The 20,016-nt window shown below is 46.4% G+C and overlaps 1 protein-coding gene across 1 annotated transcript in view; it reads left to right on the forward strand.

Moving 5' to 3' along the window:
• itga1 (integrin, alpha 1) overlaps positions 1-20,016 on the forward strand; it is a 76,533-nt gene that overhangs the window by 25,151 nt on the left and 31,366 nt on the right. The window contains exons 4-11 of the mRNA XM_080521458.1: positions 4,961-5,049; positions 11,119-11,233; positions 13,153-13,280; positions 13,940-14,088; positions 15,428-15,578; positions 15,795-15,969; positions 16,583-16,656; positions 19,387-19,534. Of these exons, the coding sequence (XP_080377584.1) occupies positions 4,961-5,049; positions 11,119-11,233; positions 13,153-13,280; positions 13,940-14,088; positions 15,428-15,578; positions 15,795-15,969; positions 16,583-16,656; positions 19,387-19,534 (1,029 nt within the window). The remainder of the gene's footprint in view (positions 1-4,960; positions 5,050-11,118; positions 11,234-13,152; positions 13,281-13,939; positions 14,089-15,427; positions 15,579-15,794; positions 15,970-16,582; positions 16,657-19,386; positions 19,535-20,016) is intronic.

Below are 20,016 nucleotides of genomic sequence, written 5' to 3' on the forward strand. Positions count from 1 at the left end.
CTCGTCCTCCAGCTCTCACAGCTGTGTTTGTTTACAGTCTGGTTTTCACATTTTACTCACTCGTCTCATCGATTTCGCACAGGCTGCACAAGACGACAATAAGGAATCCATGAGTCGTCTTTAAAGAGACAGGAACTCTAAACTGAACTGAAACCGTTTCCGTGTTATCGTACGGAAATATCATAAACATGATTAAAGTGAGAACTATTCCCTTCAGCTGATGTGATTATGACTGACTGCCCAGCGATGCTGCACATGGTTAGATCATCTCATCTCGCACTGGCACCACGCAACACTGGCATTATCTAGAATCTCTGGCACCAACAGAATGTGACGGGTCGAGAAGGTGTGAGGGTAGTTGTGTGGTAGTCGTAGAATGTGTGGTAGTTCTAGAATGTCTTCGGGTTATCTGTTAGGGTTCTAGATTGTGGGAGGGTTCTGGAATGTGGGAGTTTTGTTGAATATATGAAGTTTATACAATGTGTAAATTTTCTAGAATGTGTGACAGTTCTAGAATATATGAGGGTTCTTGAATGTGGGAAAGTACTGGGATGTGATAGGGTTATAGACTGTGTGAGTTCTGGAATGTGTGAAGTTCTAGATGTTGTGAGGGTTCTAGAATGTGTGGGAGATCTACTATATTTTAGGGTTATCTGTGAGAGTTCTAGAAAGTGTAAGAGCTTTAACTTTTGCTCGGGTTTGAGAACATCTGAGATTCTGGGATGTGTGAAGGTTGTAGATTGTCTTGAAACACCCTACAGAAAGTCCCTGAAAATAAATGTGTGTAGGGAACGTCTTCTGTCTGGGGACAACTGACTGAACCAGACACTGTGGTCAGGACACACTGACAGAACGTTGAGGATCATTTGCTGATATTTTAAAGGCCAAACAGCTTAGCTGAGAAGATAAACAAATAATACCTAATCACTTCTGTATCTGCAAGTACTTTCTGTGGTATGTGATGTGTGTGTACTTGTATTATCTCTGGTTCCCTGGGGCAGGAAGCCGAGCCCAACTGAACAGGAAGAGAGTAAATAAACAAGGTTTTAATGCTTCATCCTTCCAATTTATCTTAATATAACAGATAAACACAAAGTGGCTTCCGGTCAAGAGTCTGCAGAGCCGCCATCAGAGCCGCCATCAGAGCCGCCATCAGAGCCGCCATCAGAGCCGCCATCAGAGCCGTAGTTAGAGCCGCCATCAGAGCCGCCATCAGAGCCGCCATCAGAGCCGTAGTTAGAGCCGCCATCAGAGCCGCCATCAGAGCCGTAGTTAGAGCCGCCATCAGAGCCGCCATCAGAGCCGTAGTTAGAGCCGCCATCAGAGCCGCCATCAGAGCCGTAGTTAGAGCCGCCATCAGAGCCGCCATCAGAGCCGTAGTTAGAGCCGCCATCAGAGCCGCCATCAGAGCCGCCATCAGAGCCGTAGTTAGAGCCGCCATCAGAGCCGCCATCGGAGCCGCCATCAGAGCCGCCATCAGAGCCGTAGTTAGAGCCGCCATCAGAGCCGCCATCAGAGCCGTAGTTAGAGCCGCCATCAGAGCCGCCATCGGAGCCGCCATCAGAGCCGCCATCAGAGCCGCCATCAGAGCCGTAGTTAGAGCCGCCATCAGAGCCGTAGTTAGAGCCGCCATCAGAGCCGCCATCAGAGCCGCCATCAGAGCCGTAGTTGGAGCCGCCATTAGAGCCGCCATCGGAGCCGCCATCGGAGCCGCCATCGGAGCCGCCATCGGAGCCGCCATCAGAGCCGCCATCAGAGCCGCCATCAGAGCCGTAGTTAGAGCCGCCATCAGAGCCGCCATCAGAGCCGTAGTTAGAGCCGCCATCAGAGCCGCCATCAGAGCCGTAGTTAGAGCCGCCATCGGAGCCGCCATCAGAGCCGTAGTTAGAGCCACCATCAGAACCGCCATCAGAGCCGCCATCAGAGCCGCCATCAGAGCCGCCATCAGAGCCGTAGTTAGAGCCGCCATCAGAGCCGCCATCGGAGCCGCCATCAGAGCCGCCATCAGAGCCGCCATCAGAGCCGTAGTTAGAGCCGCCATCAGAGCCGTAGTTAGAGCCACCATCAGAGCCGCCATCAGAGCCGCCATCAGAGCCGTAGTTAGAGCCGCCATCAGAGCCGCCATCAGAGCCGTAGTTAGAGCCGCCATCGGAGCCGCCATCAGAGCCGTAGTTAGAGCCACCATCAGAACCGCCATCAGAGCCGTAGTTAGAGCCACCATCAGAGCCGCCATCAGAGCCGTAGTTAGAGCCGCCATCGGAGCCGCCATCAGAGCCGTAGTTAGAGCCACCATCAGAACCGCCATCAGAGCCGCCATCAGAGCCGCCATCAGAGCCGCCATCAGAGCCGTAGTTAGAGCCGCCATCAGAGCCGTAGTTAGAGCCACCATCAGAGCCGCCATCAGAGCCGTAGTTAGAGCCGCCATCAGAGCCGTAGTTAGAGCCGCCATCAGAGCCGCCATCAGAGCCGCCATCAGAGCCGTAGTTGGAGCCGCCATTAGAGTCGCCATCGGAGCCGCCATCGGAGCCGCCATCGGAGCCGCCATCGGAGCCGCCATCAGAGCCGCCATCAGAGCCGTAGTTAGAGCCGCCATCAGAGCCGCCATCAGAGCCGCCATCAGAGCCGTAGTTAGAGCCGCCATCAGAGCCGCCATCAGAGCCGTAGTTAGAGCCGCCATCAGAGCCGCCATCAGAGCCGTAGTTAGAGCCGCCATCGGAGCCGCCATCAGAGCCGTAGTTAGAGCCACCATCAGAACCGCCATCAGAGCCGCCATCAGAGCCGTAGTTAGAGCCGCCATCAGAGCCGCCATCAGAGCCGTAGTTAGAGCCGCCATTAGAGCCGTAGTTAGAGCCGCCATCAGAGCCGCCATCAGAGCCGTAGTTAGAGCCACCATCAGAACCGCCATCAGAGCCGTAGTTAGAGCCGCCATCAGAGCCGTAGTTAGAGCCGCCATCAGAGCCGTAGTTAGAGCCGCCATTAGAGCCGTTGTTAGAGCCGCCATCAGAGCCGTTGTTAGAGCCGCCATCAGAGCCGCCATCAGAGCCGTTGTTAGAGCCGCCATCAGAGCCGCCATCAGAGCCGTAGTTAGAGCCACCATCAGAGCCGTAGTTAGAGCCGCCATCAGAGCCGTAGTTGGAGCCGCCATCAGAGCCGCCATCAGAGCCGCCATCAGAGCCGTAGTTAGAGCCGCCATCAGAGCCGTAGTTAGAGCCGCCATCAGAGCCGTAGTTAGAGCCGCCATCAGAGCCGTAGTTAGAGCCGCCATCAGAGCCGTAGTTAGAGCCGCCATCAGAGCCGTAGTTAGAGCCGCCATTAGAGCCGCCATCAGAGCCGTAGTTAGAGCCGCCATCAGAGCCGTAGTTAGAGCCGCCATCAGAGCCGTAGTTAGAGCCGCCATCAGAGCCGTAGTTAGAGCCGCCATCAGAGCCGTAGTTAGAGCCGCCATTAGAGCCGCCATCAGAGCCGTAGTTAGAGCCGCCATCAGAGCCGTAGTTAGAGCCGCCATCAGAGCCGTAGTTAGAGCCGCCATCAGAGCCGTAGTTAGAGCCGCCATCAGAGCCGTTGTTAGAGCCGCCATCAGAGCCGTAGTTAGAGCCGCCATCAGAGCCGTAGTTAGAGCCGCCATCAGAGCCGTAGTTAGAGCCACCATTAGAGCCGTAGTTAGAGCCACCATCAGAGCCGTAGTTAGAGCCGCCATCAGAGCCGTAGTTAGAGCCACCATTAGAGCCGTAGTTAGAGCCACCATTAGAGCCGTAGTTAGAGCCGCCATCAGAGCCGTAGTTAGAGCCACCATTAGAGCCGTAGTTAGAGCCACCATTAGAGCTCATAGATACTTCATTGATTGGAGTCATCCCTCCTTCTTCTTTCTTCTTATACAGTACAGGGTCGCAGAGTGCTGGAGCTGATCCCAGCCTACTGTGGGCGAGGGTTAGGGTTCACCTGGACAGGTCACCAGGCAAACACATATTGACGTTTACATTCACAACTCGCTGCAATTTAGCATCACTAGTTGATGTCATGTGCATGTTTTTGGACTGTGGGAGAAAACTGGAGCACCCAGAGGAGAACATGCAAACTCCACTTAGAAAGGCCTTGGGTTAGACTTGAACCCACAACCGTCTCGCTGTGAGGCGAGAATGCTAATGCTAACCACTGCCTCCTTTTTACACAACTTTTGGAATGGGAGAGGCATGATGTCACGTGTGTGTGTGTGTGTGTGTGTGTGTGTGTGTGTGTGTGTGTGTGTGTGTGTGTGTGTGTGTGTGTGTGTGTGTGTGTGTGTGTGTGTGTGTGTGTGTGTGTGTGTGTGTGTGTGTGTGTGTGTGTGTGTGTGTGTGTGTGTGTGTGTGTGTGTGTCTCTCTTCCTTCACAGTTTACTGCAGTAGCTCACAGTTTAATGCCGTGTCAAAGCCTCAGTAGGTTGGAGTGATATTCGAATGTGTTTTTATTGGGCAGTCTGGTGGTTGGGGTTAAACAGCTCTTTGATTGGCTGCAGCAGCCCAAGGACAGGAAGCACAGTGAGCAGCACTCTGCAGCCACTCTTAGATGAAGCCAATGTAACTTTAAAATGCTGTCCTGGAGGAGCTCCATCCAAACCTAAAGTGTTTGTGGGAATCTGTGGATTCAGACGAAACGAGGAGCACAATCGAATTCAATGCATTCCTCAAGCTGTCCACATGTTGAGATGGCTTCAAGAATCCCCTTCTTTTCTCCCATGTTTCTCCACAAAATGCTTGTTTTGCCGAAGCACACAGAGAGACGGCAGAGCAAAACATAAAAGAAGCTACTTTTAGTCACGTGTCAGAGGTTATTCCGTCTCCAGGTCAGGCGGAAGTGAGCGAGGAGACCGAGCAGTTTTCTTCCTGTGGGAAAATGAAAAAGAGGAATTTGTCCAGCTGTTCATCCTCTACTGTTGGTCTCGCTCTGTTTATTCATCCACCCCCCCTTTTCTTTTTTCCAGAAAATACAACCATTCCCAACTTGCGTGAAGTGAAGGAGAACATGACCATGGGAACCACGCTGGTGACCAATCCCCACGGAGGGTTTCTGGTACGAAGCAATGTCCTACATGTTCTATAGAAAACTACAAAGTCTGATCTTTGCATATTTTACGGCAACAAAACTGGTCTGAACGCAAGCATTCCCTGATCTCTGGCCTCTGTGGAGACAGTGGGACGGAGACAGAGGGGTGGAGACAGTGGGACGGACACTGTCCAAATGTAGCTTCATGTCCTGGGAATGTGAATTAACCGGACCACCAAGTGTATGGATATGGAGAAACAATCCACCAAAACACATTGTAACTTCACTTAAATGATGTTAATACCACATATCAGAGTGTAAATTCTACACTTCTAGATCTAGATTCCTTTTACCTTTCTAGGAACTATATGATCCTGAATCTTTTCACTGATCTCATCTGGATGATTGTAGAATCTTTCTGATTGGACAGAAAAAGTCTGGTTTCGCACAGTGAGGGTGGGTTAGGGCTAGTAAGGTAATCCGTAATCCATTACTCGTCCCAGGCACTGAAGTGTGAAAATCCTCATTTAATAACGCAGATTAACACAATGGCCGTTACTCAACATGTGTACTTGTCAGTACTTTCTGGAGTATTTTTGAAACATCATTCAGTTGGTGAACAAGTAGTGATCCAATTCAAAGTACACATCTCGCCCTCTTGCTCTGCCCACTTTATCAAGGATGCATCAAGAGATGACTTGTGTGAACTTGGTAATTCCAAAAGTCTGTACTTCTGAGTATGTACTCACCAAGTAAACGAGTATTTATTTGTGTACTTGGGATTGAGAAATTTTCTAACTAATACGTTTAATGAAAGATTGAATTCCTACATGTAATGAGGACAACTGAAGGGCGGGGTCACATGACAACGTATCAGGTGAACACTTCTGTTGTGGTTTCAGTGTTGCTTTACAAGTCAGCGTGTGGAAATGGGAAAATGTAACTAATTCACTTGTCAGCGTGTGGAAACGTAAAAATGTAACTAATTCACTTGTCAGCGTGTGGAAACGTAAAAATTTAACTAATTCACTTGTCAGCGTGTGGAAACGTAAAAATTTAACTAATTCACTTGTCAGCGTGTGGAAACGTAAAAATGTAACTAACTCACTCGTCAGCATGTGGAAACATAAAAATGTAACTAACTCACTCATCAGTGTGTAGAAACGTAAAAATGTAACTAACTCACTCGTCAGCATGTGGAAAAGTAAAAATGTAACTAACTCACTCGTCAGCGTGTGGAAACGTAAAAATGTAACTAACTCACTCGTCAGTGTGTAGAAACGTAAAAATGTAACTAACTCACTCGTCAGCGTGTGGAAACGTAAAAATTTAACTAACTCACTCGTCAGCGTGTGGAAACGTAAAAATGTAACTAACTCACTCGTCAGTGTGTAGAAACGTAAAAATGTAACTAACTCACTCGTCAGTGTGTAGAAACGTAAAAATGTAACTAACTCACTCGTCAGCGTGTGGAAACGTAAAAATTTAACTAACTCACTCGTCAGCGTGTGGAAACGTAAAAATTTAACTAACTCACTCGTCAGTGTGTAGAAACGTAAAAATGTAACTAACTCACTCGTCAGCGTGTGGAAACGTAAAAATGTAACTAACTCACTCGTCAGCGTGTGGAAACGTAAAAATTTAACTAACTCACTCGTCAGCGTGTGGAAACGTAAAAATTTAACTAACTCACTCGTCAGCGTGTGGAAACGTAAAAATGTAACTAACTCACTCGTCAGCGTGTGGAAACGTAAAAATGTAACTAACTCACTCGTCAGCGTGTGGAAAGGTAAAAATGTAGCTAACTCACTCGTCAGCGTGTGGAAACGTAAAAATGTAACTAACTCACTCGTCAGCGTGTGGAAACGGAAAAATGTAACTAACTCACTCGTCAGCGTGTGGAAACGTAAAAATGTAACTAACTCACTCGTCAGCGTGTGGAAAGGTAAAAATGTAACTAACTCACTCGTCAGCGTGTGGAAAGGTAAAAATGTAACTAACTCACTCGTCAGCGTGTGGAAACGTAAAAATGTAACTAACTCACTCGTCAGTGTGTAGAAACGTAAAAATGTAACTAACTCACTCGTCAGCGTGTGGAAACGTAAAAATGTAACTAACTCACTCGTCAGCGTGTGGAAAGGTAAAAATGTAACTAACTCACTCGTCAGCGTGTGGAAAGGTAAAAATGTAACTAACTCACTCGTCAGCGTGTGGAAAGGTAAAAATGTAACTAACTCACTCGTCAGCGTGTGGAAAGGTAAAAATGTAACTAACTCACTCGTCAGCGTGTGGAAAGGTAAAAATGTAACTAACTCACTCGTCAGCGTGTGGAAACGTAAAAATGTAACTAACTCACTCGTCAGCGTGTGGAAAGGTAAAAATGTAACTAACTCACTCGTCAGCGTGTAGAAACGTAAAAATGTAACTAACTCACTCGTCAGTGTGTAGAAACGTAAAAATGTAACTAACTCACTCGTCAGCGTGTAGAAACGTAAAAATGTAACTAACTCACTCGTCAGTGTGTAGAAACGTAAAAATTTAACTAACTCACTCGTCAGCGTGTGGAAACGTAAAAATTTAACTAACTCACTCGTCAGCATGTGGAAAGGTAAAAATGTAACTAACTCACTCGTCAGTGTGTGGAAACGGAAAAATTTTACTAATTCACTCGTCAGCATGTTGAAATGGGAAAATGTAACTAATTCGCTTGTCAGCGTGTGGAAAGAAAATGTAACTAATTTGTACTGGATAAACGAACAAATAAAATGAGAAGGTTATGTGATTCCCTGAACCACCTCCACACAGGCTGAACTTTTGATGGAGGAGCTGACAGAGCATATCCTGATTGCAGGCTGTTCCCTGAGAGAACACAGAGCATCTCCTGACTGCTCGCTCAGAAAACATAGCATCTCCTGACTGCTCGCTCAGAAAACAGAGTGTCTAATGACTGCTCCCTCAGAACACAGAGCATCTCCTGACTGCTCCCTCAGAACACAGAGCGTCTAATGACTGCTCCCTCAGAACACAGAGCATCTCCTGACTGCTCCCTCAGAAAACAGAGCGTCTAATGACTGCTCCCTCAGAAAACAGAGCATCTCCTGACTGCTCCCTCAGAAAACAGAGCGTCTAATGACTGCTCCCTCAGAAAACAGAGCGTCTAATGACTGCTCCCTCAGAAAACAGAGCGTCTAATGACTGCTCCCTCAGAAAACAGAGCGTCTAATGACTGCTCCCTCAGAACACAGAGCATCTAATGACTGCTCCCTCAGAAAACAGAGCGTCTAATAACTGCTCCCTCAGAAAACAGAGCGTCTAATGACTGCTCCCTCAGAAAACAGAGCGTCTAATGACTGCTCCCTCAGAACACAGAGCATCTCCTGACTGCTCCCTCAGAAAACAGAGCGTCTAATGACTGCTCCCTCAGAAAACAGAGCGTCTAATGACTGCTCCCTCAGAAAACAGAGCGTCTAATGACTGCTCCCTCAGAAAACAGAGCGTCTAATGACTGCTCCCTCAGAAAACAGAGCGTCTAATGACTGCTCCCTCAGAAAACAGAGCGTCTAATGACTGCTCCCTCAGAAAACAGAGCGTCTAATGACTGCTCCCTCAGAAAACAGAGCGTCTAATGACTGCTCCCTCAGAAAACAGAGCGTCTATTGACTGCTCCCTCAGAAAACAGAGCGTCTAATGACTGCTCCCTCAGAAAACAGAGCGTCTAATGACTGCTCCCTCAGAAAACAGAGCGTCTAATGACTGCTCCCTCAGAAAACAGAGCGTCTAATGACTGCTCCCTCAGAACACAGAGCGTCTAATGACTGCTCCCTCAGAACACAGAGCGTCTAATGACTGCTCCCTCAGAACACAGAGCGTCTAATGACTGCTTGCTCAGAAAACAGAGCGTCTAATGACTGCTCCCTCAGAAAACAGAGCGTCTAATGACTGCTCCCTCAGAAAACAGAGTGTCTAATGACTGCTCCCTCAGAAAACAGAGCGTCTAATGACTGCTCGCTCAGAAAACAGAGCGTCTAATGACTGCTCCCTCAGAAAACAGAGCGTCTAATGACTGCTCCCTCAGAAAACAGAGCGTCTAATGACTGCTCCCTCAGAACACAGAGCGTCTAATAACTGCTCCCTCAGAAAACAGAGCGTCTAATGACTGCTCCCTCAGAAAACAGAGCGTCTAATGACTGCTCCCTCAGAACACAGAGCATCTCCTGACTGCTCCCTCAGAAAACAGAGCGTCTAATGACTGCTCCCTCAGAAAACAGAGCGTCTAATGACTGCTCCCTCAGAAAACAGAGCGTCTAATGACTGCTCCCTCAGAAAACAGAGCGTCTAATGACTGCTCCCTCAGAAAACAGAGCGTCTAATGACTGCTCCCTCAGAAAACAGAGCGTCTAATGACTGCTCCCTCAGAAAACAGAGCGTCTAATGACTGCTCCCTCAGAAAACAGAGCGTCTAATGACTGCTCCCTCAGAAAACAGAGCGTCTAATGACTGCTCCCTCAGAAAACAGAGCGTCTAATGACTGCTCCCTCAGAAAACAGAGCGTCTAATGACTGCTCCCTCAGAAAACAGAGCGTCTAATGACTGCTCCCTCAGAACACAGAGCGTCTAATGACTGCTCCCTCAGAACACAGAGCGTCTAATGACTGCTCCCTCAGAACACAGAGCGTCTAATGACTGCTTGCTCAGAACACAGAGCGTCTAATGACTGCTCCCTCAGAAAACAGAGCGTCTAATGACTGCTCCCTCAGAAAACAGAGTGTCTAATGACTGCTCCCTCAGAAAACAGAGCGTCTAATGACTGCTCGCTCAGAAAACAGAGCGTCTAATGACTGCTCCCTCAGAAAACAGAGCGTCTAATGACTGCTTGCTCAGAAAACAGAGCGTCTAATGACTGCTCCCTCAGAAAACAGAGCGTCTAATGACTGCTCCCTCAGAACACAGAGTGTCTAATGACTGCTCCCTCAGAAAACAGAGCGTCTAATGACTGCTCCCTCAGAAAACAGAGCGTCTAATGACTGCTCCCTCAGAAAACAGAGCGTCTAATGACTGCTCCCTCAGAAAACAGAGCGTCTAATGACTGCTCCCTCAGAAAACAGAGCGTCTAATGACTGCTCCCTCAGAACACAGAGCGTCTAATGACTGCTCCCTCAGAACACAGAGCGTCTAATGACTGCTCCCTCAGAACACAGAGCGTCTAATGACTGCTTGCTCAGAACACAGAGCGTCTAATGACTGCTCCCTCAGAAAACAGAGCGTCTAATGACTGCTCCCTCAGAAAACAGAGTGTCTAATGACTGCTCCCTCAGAAAACAGAGCGTCTAATGACTGCTCGCTCAGAAAACAGAGCGTCTAATGACTGCTCCCTCAGAAAACAGAGCGTCTAATGACTGCTTGCTCAGAAAACAGAGCGTCTAATGACTGCTCCCTCAGAAAACAGAGCGTCTAATGACTGCTCCCTCAGAACACAGAGTGTCTAATGACTGCTCCCTCAGAAAACAGAGCGTCTAATGACTGCTCCCTCAGAAAACAGAGCGTCTAATGACTGCTCCCTCAGAAAACAGAGCGTCTAATGACTGCTCCCTCAGAAAACAGAGCGTCTAATGACTGCTCCCTCAGAAAACACAGAGCGTCTCCTGGCTGCTCCCTCAGAGAGAAGGAAGCCACTGTGGAACATGCAGGAACATTTAAGGAAATTATGCCAAAGGATTAATAGATTTTATTAAATTTTCCAGTTACTGTTGGTAAATTTGAGATTCCTGCTTCCTATTGGGCTCTGCTTTCTGCAGAGGAGCACTCTGCTGTTTTTTTTTTTTTAACAGTCGCAGCGTAATCCTCCGTTTGAGTCGTTCTTTCCTTTTGGTTTTTGTCTTTATGGCTACGATCTCCTCTCTGCCCTGACCTCACTGTGTGTTTGTGTGTGTGTGTGTGTGTGTGTGTGTGTGTGTGTGTGTGTGTGTGTGTGTGTGTGTGTGTGTGTGTGTGTGTGTGTGTGTGTGTGTGTGTGTGTGTGTGTGTGTGTGTGTGTGTGTGTGTGTGTGTGTGTGTGTGTGTGTGTGTGTGTGTGTGTGTGTGTGTGTGTGTCCACAGGCGTGTGGTCCTCAGTACGGCTACATGTGCGGCCAGCAGCAGTACATCTCAGGAGTCTGTGCCAACGTCAGTGATTCCTTCCAAGTCCTGAACTCCATGGCGCCGGCGGCACAAGGTAGGCAGCCCCACCCCGGACGTGACTGCAGACCGGGAGATAAACATCAAGTACTGGGAGCGGCACCAGCAAGACCCCCCACCCCCATATGGGAGGAGAGGGAGCTTAGCGCGTCCTCCCTGTTTTAAACTGCTGTGCCACCTCATCCCTCTCTCCTCCAGCCCTTCAGCTGCGTGACATGATGGAGTCAGGAGGCAGCTGATGAGCCTGCAGGCCACACCCCCTGGAAGAGTGCTCTGCAGGCCACACCCCCTGGAAGAGCGGCCTGCAGGCCACTCCCCCTGGAAGAGTGGCCTGCAGAGCACTGACAGTCACCATAACAACAATCCAAAATGGTGGTTTTGTTTTGACAGTCACCATAATAACAATCCAACTTGGTAGTTTTATTTTGACAGTCACCATAACAACAATCCAAAATGGTGGTTTTGTTTGGACAGTCACCATAATAACAATCCAACTTGGTAGTTTTATTTTGACAGTCACCATAACAACAATCCAACTTGGTACTTTTATTTTGACAGTCACCATAATAACAATCCAACTTGGTGGTTTTATTTTGACAGTCACCATAAAAACAATCCAACTTGGTGGTTTTATTTTGATAGTCACCATAATAACAATCTAACTTGGTGGTCTGTCCACTAGAATGTCTCCCAGTGTTTATGTTTAGAGGTCTGTTCCCTGCTGTGTGTGTGTGTGTGTGTGTGTGTGTGTGTGTGTGTGTGTGTGTGTGTGTGTGTGTGTGTGTGTGTGTGTGTGTGTGTGTGTGTGTGTGTGTGTGTGTGTGTGTGTGTGTGTGTGTGTGTGTGTGTGTGTGTGTGTGTGTGTGTGTGTGTGTGTGTGTGTGTGGGTGGTTAAAACTAAAACTAGCAACAGCACCCACTAGTGGTCTGACTTGCTAAGGACAGTTTTTCTGCCGTTTCCATGGAAACTGAGGTGTTTGTCAGAACGTTGCTGTGTGAACGTGAACACTAGTTTGCCTCATGATGAAGTTTGAAAGCTTGGAATCACGCTGACCACCCTTCAGCTGCTCCTCCTTAAAAAGCTCCACTGCCTTTCATATTTCGACTTCTTTTTTTCTATTTCTTTTTAAACGTTGTTTTATTATCCTCTGCATCAGTGGTCGGAAATGTTTTGGCCTGTGGAAAAACAGTGAATTTCTGTGACTCCATGAGTCTGCTTCTTCAACCAAACGCTGATTTTTGTGCTCCTGTGATTTCTTTTTTTTAACAGCCTGTAATTATCTAGTGAAAACCAAATGCTTATAATAAATCCGACAATCTGCAATGATTGTTTTTTTTCAATTCTCTTTTCTTCTTCAATGTAAAATTGCTGTGGATTGCTCAGACAGCCTGTGTGCTTAAAGTGGACACACACAGGAAGAAACCTGGATGTATTCTATAATCTGGTGTTTTCTGAGGAGGTGCAGTCAGCAGTTTACTTTGTTTGTATTGAGACAAATGAAGTGAGACTGTTGTGAAGCTTCAGGTCTCCTTTTGGGAGGAGCTAAACCTGCAGGACCGGGGCTCTGGAGGACTGAGGAAGGAGACCTCTGGTCTCTAGGCTGTTTTTCTTTAAACATTATGTTCACTATCTCTCTGGATGTTTTATAGAGTCAAAAGTGTTTTTCTGGTGTGGTTTTTTTTTTTAAAGCAGAGGCAACATTTATAAAGTCTACAAATATCAAAATAGTGTGTCGACTTATAAAAAAAGAAGCTGCAAATTAACCAGGGGCAAAAAATGTTGTATCTACATTTGAATATACTTTTCCAGAAGATTTGGAAAACCAGGAAATGTAAAAAAGTGTGTATGTCTGTGTGTGTGTGTGTGTATTTTTTATTTTTTTCTATTTCATGTGAAGCAGTTTGTTTGTATGAAAAGTGTGTGATTTTGATCATGCAACCCAACCCCTGTGTCAGACTGTGGGACAGAACTGGACATCGTGATGGTTCTGGACGGGTCCAACAGTATCTACCCCTGGTCCAGCATCACACACTTTCTCCTCCGCTTCCTAGAGAAAATGGAGATCGGACCCAAGCTTTCACAAGTGAGTCACACGCATGGAAATTCAATTAGTGTCTGCATCTGTTCATTTTTACATCCATCCATCCATTGTGGGTAAACTTAGGATTTTAAAAGTAGATTATAGTTTGTAAATTGTACCTACATTTGGTTTGAATTAAGTACCTATAAAGAAAAAACCTACATAATTTGACTATTTTGAATTTCTGCTTCCATATCTGCATATTATTACTTCCATGTCTCTATAGCACAATACACTGAGATGTTATAATCCTGCATCGAGAGAAAAAGTGAATGAAGGAATATATCATGGGCTGCCAGCTGAGGTTTTTCGGTTCTGTATTTCACTACCTAATTGCCCCCTCTCAGGCGTTTTTCCACTTGGTGACAGCAGTGGGAGTAAAACGTCTTCTGAAGAACTTCACCTTTCTTCAGAGTTCTACCTTGAGTGTATTTCCATCCTCTTGGAGCAGACCAGTGGTTTTTTATTGTGGTCACATTGGTGGAGTTTTCCAGCAGGGGAAAGTCTTCCCACCATGGAGCTCCACCGTCTTGCATGGTACTGCAGTCCTCTGCCTTCTGGATGAAGCACATTGTGTCACATGGGCTCCAGCAGATCGTCCTGGAGAAGAAGAAGCCCAGGGAGGAGGTGTGGGCTAAAGAAAACTACTCTGTGTTTTCCAGGTAGGCATCGTGTCTTACGGTGAGAGCGTGACTCACCGTGTCAACCTGAGCCAGTTCGACAACACCGCTGCCCTGCTGGAGTTTGTGAAGGATCTTCCTCAGCAGACCGGGTTCAAGACCATGACCTTCCTAGGCATCGACACAGCCAGGTACTGAAGCCAGCCGGGTACTGCACGGAGCCAGCCTGTGGAGGCCGGAGCACCAGGCAGTGGGCGTCCAGCCTCTGAGGTCTCGCTGTGGTTCATGAACTCTTGGGTCCATTTCAAGTCCCACAGACGACAGACCTTCCTTCATAAATCGTCAGTTTTCCTCAACTGACCAGAGAAACAGGTCCCTTGTTCGTCTGCACGCAGGTTTCAACTCTGATCTCGTTACATCAGGGAGAGGAAGAAACGTCCAAAATTAGATTCAAGTATCAAGAATGGAAACAGTTTCATCGACTCTGTCAACTAATAACTATACCTGCTAACGACCTGATCATTGTGGCCTTTTTTATTCTGGATAACACAAAGATAATATTTAGAGAAATGTTCCATTATTTTCTTCTTCCCTGCCACTGAATGTCTGCCAGAGCTCATCTGAACATCGTTCACCTCTATCCCCTCCACTGAGTGACTCCACTGCTAATTCTGGACAGTTAACATCAATAATATAAAATAGTGGGGAAAAATTGCAGCCTTCTCTTCCAATTCATTCATAACTTGGAAACTTTTGTTTTGTGTTGAATTGTTTTGTTTGTTGCTGTTTTTTGTCAATTAATTAAATAAAAACAAATGTAAACTATAACTACAAACATAACTGAGGGGGAGTTAATAAAATAGAATACATTCCTTATTCCTGTTTTCGATAAGCAGACTGCAAAATAATTGTATTTGATATTCAGTCTCATTTTTAGTTAAGTATGTTTAATTCATTCATTGTAAAGAAAAATTAAAAGCCAGAACAAAGGGTTTAAAATTCTTGAATGAAAGTAAATTGAAAGATGAACTTATATATTCTGCCATACTATCTTAATTAATACATCCCATTGAAAATGAAAAACAAACAGCAAATATCAAACAAAATGACTATAAAATCTGAAATTATTACATTTTTAAGGCTATTGTTGTTTTAATGCTCAGATATTAGATGTAATATTTCATTATTATTACATTTATTACATTTCTTGCTTTGCTAATTTTCAGACACCTTATTTATTATTTTATTGGCAGGTATTGTGTTACTCGCTATTATTACATTATCGGTTGCTAAAATTGGGTTTTACAATTACAGACAAATCAACAGTACAGTATTGATCTCAATTATTTGGCTTTAACTCTGACATTTGTTTTGCATTTGGAGTCTTTTCTTGCTTTCTGGCATAGAATGTCAACAGATGAAGGAGACGCTGAGCTCCTCTATCATCAATAATCTTTGATCAGAAGTTATTGATGTTTAGCTCAATCTTGACAATCCAACTTTATTCTTCCGACTGTGCCTTGACCTCAGGAAAGAGGCCTTCATGCCAGAGCGTGGCGCTCGACCTGGAGTGAAGAAGGTCATGGTGATCGTGACGGACGGAGAGTCACATGACTTCCACAATCTCAACAAGGTCATGGGAGACTGCGAGGACGACGACATCGAGAGGTTTGGCATCGCTGTGAGTGTCTTTAGCTGTTTTCTTGTATCATTTTAACGTTCTGTGCTTCTTGAACCTGACGAGCCTGCTGCTTTCTGCTGACTCTGGATATTGGACGCATGCTGATTAGACTAAATAAGCTAGAAAAGCAAGCAAACAGTGGTAAATTCTCACTATTCTGACAGCATCTGTCACAATCCGTATCACACGATGATGATATGTGGATGTGGTTTCCAGGTTCTGGGAGATTACAATCGTCAGAACAAGAGTGCAGAAGAAGTGCACAAGTTCATCAAAGAGATTGAGTCCATCTCCAGTCAGCCACTACGAGACCACTTCTTCAACGTGTCTGACGAGTTCGCTCTGCTGAACATTGTCGACACGCTGGGGAGCAAGATCTTCGCTCTGGAAGGTGATTATACACTGTGAAAGAGGAGTTTTACTGTTCAACTGCCAAACAAGTGACTGATGATAAACAATAGTTACACTCCTCTTTTTTGGATTTATAATCATCTATTGTTCACATGAACAAACAGATTGCAAGGAAAGAAAAACGTCCTTCTGACTGCAAGAATCCTGCAGAACCAGACTCAGGGCAAACAATCAAACAATTTAAAGTTCTCCTCTCCTCCATCTCCACCTCCTTCTACACAAAGTTTCCAGCTCCTCCTTGATTCTCCTCCAGTAGAATATTGATCCTAGGAGCTGCAGTCACAATCTGCTGTGTCTGTGTGAGCTGGACTGGCTCCGCCCACACACGCCCATCTATGGGAAGACGAGGAAGTACTTCCTCTCATGGTGCCATGTGGCAGAGCAGAGCTGCCTGATTGTGGGAGGAGTCAATGGGGAGGAGCCTACCTTGATTGTGATAGGCTATACCCCGATAACACTATATAGGGTTTGATTCTGATTGGCTGCTTGGAGCAACACACTTTTTAAAACCTGGAACAAGCCAGAAAGAGAGAGAGAGAGAGAGAGAGAGAGATTTCTATAAATAAAGCTGAGATGAACATTTCTCTCCGCAGCCACCAGCGGAAACTTCACGTCTTCATTCGGGATGGAAATGTCTCAGACTGGGTTCAGTGCGCACACGTCCAAAGTAAGTCTAGCTCATCCAGCAAGACGTGTCTTCACATCCGTTTGTCACGTCTGGAGGCATTTGGGTTTGTTTATTTGAATGTGCTTGGGTGCGAGTGAGAGCATCAGCTGGAGGTCTGGCTTTGGAGAGACAATGTTTCAGTGTGATCCGGAGAGACAATGTCTCACAGATCCACTGAGAGTGTCTTCAGCTCTCCACCAGTCGGCCTGAGCAGACACAGACGTCCTTCTGTCCCTCGCCGCGGACAGATCGCACAAGATCAAAAACACAAGATACAAACAGCTGGAGAGGAGGATGTTTGATTAGACACTTCTCTTCCTGCACACTTCTGACTCACCTTCTCGCCCCGTTCAACTTTGCCAAGCCGGACACCACGCAGAGACCCAACATCTCACGTCGTTCCTGATGTCGTTCCTTCACGGTGTTTCTGAGGAAAGAGCCACTCAAGACCTGAGTTCTGTCCTGAGGGACCCTCCTCTTCTTGTTCTGTCCTGAGGGACCCTCCCCTTCCTGTACTGTCCTGAGGAACCCTCCCATTCCTGTACTGTCCTGAGGGACCCTCCCCTTCTTGTTCTGTCCTGAGGGACCCTCCCCTTCTTGCTCTGTCCTGAGGGACCCATCCCTTCCTGTACTGTCCTGAGGGACCCTCCCCTTCCTGTACTGTCCTGAGGGACCCTCCTCTTCTTGTTCTGTCCTGAGGGACCCATCCCTTCCTGTACTGTCCTGAGGGACCCTTCCCTTCCTGTACTGTCCTGAGGGACCCTCCTCTTCTTGTTCTGTCCTGAGGGACCCTCCCCTTCCAGTACTGTCCTAAGGGACCCTCCTCTTCTTGTTCTGTCCTGAGGGACCCTCCCCTTCTTGTTCTGTCCTGAGGGACCCATCCCTTCCTGTACTGTCCTGAGGGACCCTCCCCTTCCTGTACTGTCCTGAGGGACCCTCCTCTTCTTGTTCTGTCCTGAGGGACCCTCCCCTTCCAGTACTGTTCTAAGGAACCCTCCTCTTCTTGTTCTGTCCTGAGGGACCCTCCCATTCCTGTACTGTCCTGAGGGACTCTCCTCTTCATGTTCTGTCCTGAGGGACCCTCCCCTTCCAGTACTGTCCTGAGGGACCCTCCCCTTCCAGTACTGTCCTGAGGGACCCTCCCATTCCTGTACTGTCCTGAGGGACTCTCCTCTTCATGTTCTGTCCTGAGGGACCCATCCCTTCCAGTACTGTCCTGAGGGAGCCTCCTCTTCCTGTACTGTCCTGAGGGAGCCTCCCCTTCCTGTACTGTCCTGAGGGAGCCTCCTCTTCCTGTACTGTCCTGAGGGAGCCTCCTCTTCCTGTACTGTCCTGAGGGACCCTCCCCTTCCTGTACTGTCCTGAGGGAGCCTCCTCTTCCTGTACTGTCCTGAGGGACCCTCCCCTTCCTGTACTGTCCTGAGGGACCCTCCTCTTCTTGTTCTGTCCTGAGGGACCCGTCCCTTCCTGCACTGTCCTGAGGGACCCTCCTCTTCTTGTTCTGTCCTGAGGGACCCGTCCCTTCCTGCACTGTCCTGAGGGACCCTCCCCTTCCTGTGAGACAGTTCCATTTTCTGAGGACAAAAGATGGATGGATGTTTTTCACTGACTTCTTGTCTTCTGCTATATTTAATTTCATTCCTGATTTACACTCAGTTATTGCTTACATGTAGAAATGGAACTTGATGATTTGATGTAGTTTCTGTTTTGGTGGAATCATCTGCAATCCAAATCTGATGAGATTTAAAAAAAAATGTAGAATACACAATTGTTACATTCAGTTGTATCAAATCCATCTAGTTCAGGTCCACATGCAGTCGGATTTCATCTTGAAAGGTTAAGAATATTGCCATAATGACTTTTAAATGTAAACTTTAAAGTTTTTGTTTGTTGTGGTGCAAAGTATATGTGATGAAAATGTCTTTTCACAGATTACTACAGAACAATACAATCTCAAAATAAAGGCTAATTGTAATGATGCAAAATACAGTGAAACGTCCAAAAACCTTCATTTATATGTGTAAATGCGTATGTAATGTTTCTGCTCTTATTCTATAGTCTACATTAGGAATGGTACGTATGATTAATATAAAAATTACAATGCAACTGTGGAAGAAGATCTGTACAAAGATGCTTAAATGTTTTTATTTATCTTGGTGATACATTCTTATTTCTATATCGGGGCGTCAAACATCAGGCCTGCAAAAAGCTCCAGTCAGCCAAACGAGCAAGGAAATTGTGACGATTTCAAAGAAATCAACCAACAAAAGAAATTAAGTATAACAACCAAACACAGAGCTGAGCTGAGTGTCGATGATGCTGCTGTGAAACCAGCATTAGCCTCACAGCCAGGGGGAATTTGTTGAAACATCCAGAATGCAATGCTATAGGAAGGGTTTTCTGGACATTTCACTGGATTTTACACCAAAGGTTTTCATTCAAATTGGCAATGATCAACAAATGACTACAGTGATCTTACTATAAGAAATTAAAAGACTCCCTCTTTCACAAGCCATATGGAATAAACAACCTCATCTTCTCATTTCTCAGGACTTCATGCAGTTTTTCTGCAGACCTCAGCTGAATCTTTCTATCACCACATGACCTCTCCTCTACTTCCCGCCTGTTTCCAAACACAAAAGCCTGCCTTGTACTTGGACTAATAAGATACTCCCTCATCATAAACCCTGTTGGCTGCGGCTCCTGATGCCATCTGCGTGTCTCCTGCAGGAGGTGCTGTTACTGGGTGCCGTGGGGGCGTACGACTGGAATGGCACGGTGGTGATGCACACTGCCAGAGAAACCATCGTTCCCAGGAAAACGCAGTTCTACGACCCCGACACCGAGGCCGGGTACGAGGGACTGGCCGGCTACCTGGGTGAGCGCACCCTGCAGTACATTGTCTACAACACTGGCATCTTGTCACACAAACTCTGGGTTTTATGAGAGAAATTACCTCATTTAAAACTCCAAATAGAAAAATAAGAAAAAACCCATCAAATGAGAATATGAGCATCGTGAATCATGAATACCCGTGGCTTAATCGTTTTCAAACCAAACTGTTTTAGTCTGTTTCTTGTAGTTTCATTACCAAATTCAATAATACTAAGGCTCACTTAAAAAACACAAAATATTCCAAACAACTCCAAATGCAAGACCAAGGAAAACGTTCGGGAATCCAGATGTAAATGAGCAGTGTTGCTACAATCTGCCACATTTACAATTTGTCTACAATTATAGCCCTAGCCCTAACCAATTATATGATTGTTCTTTAATGTGCGTTGCCTCAATTAAATACATAATAAACAAATGAAACATTTATTCCATAAACAGAGTGATTCAATATGCACATGAACTAGA

This window comes from Blennius ocellaris (genome assembly GCF_963422515.1).
Source record: "Blennius ocellaris genome assembly, contig: SCAFFOLD_103, whole genome shotgun sequence".
Taxonomy (NCBI): Eukaryota; Metazoa; Chordata; class Actinopteri; order Blenniiformes; family Blenniidae; genus Blennius; species Blennius ocellaris.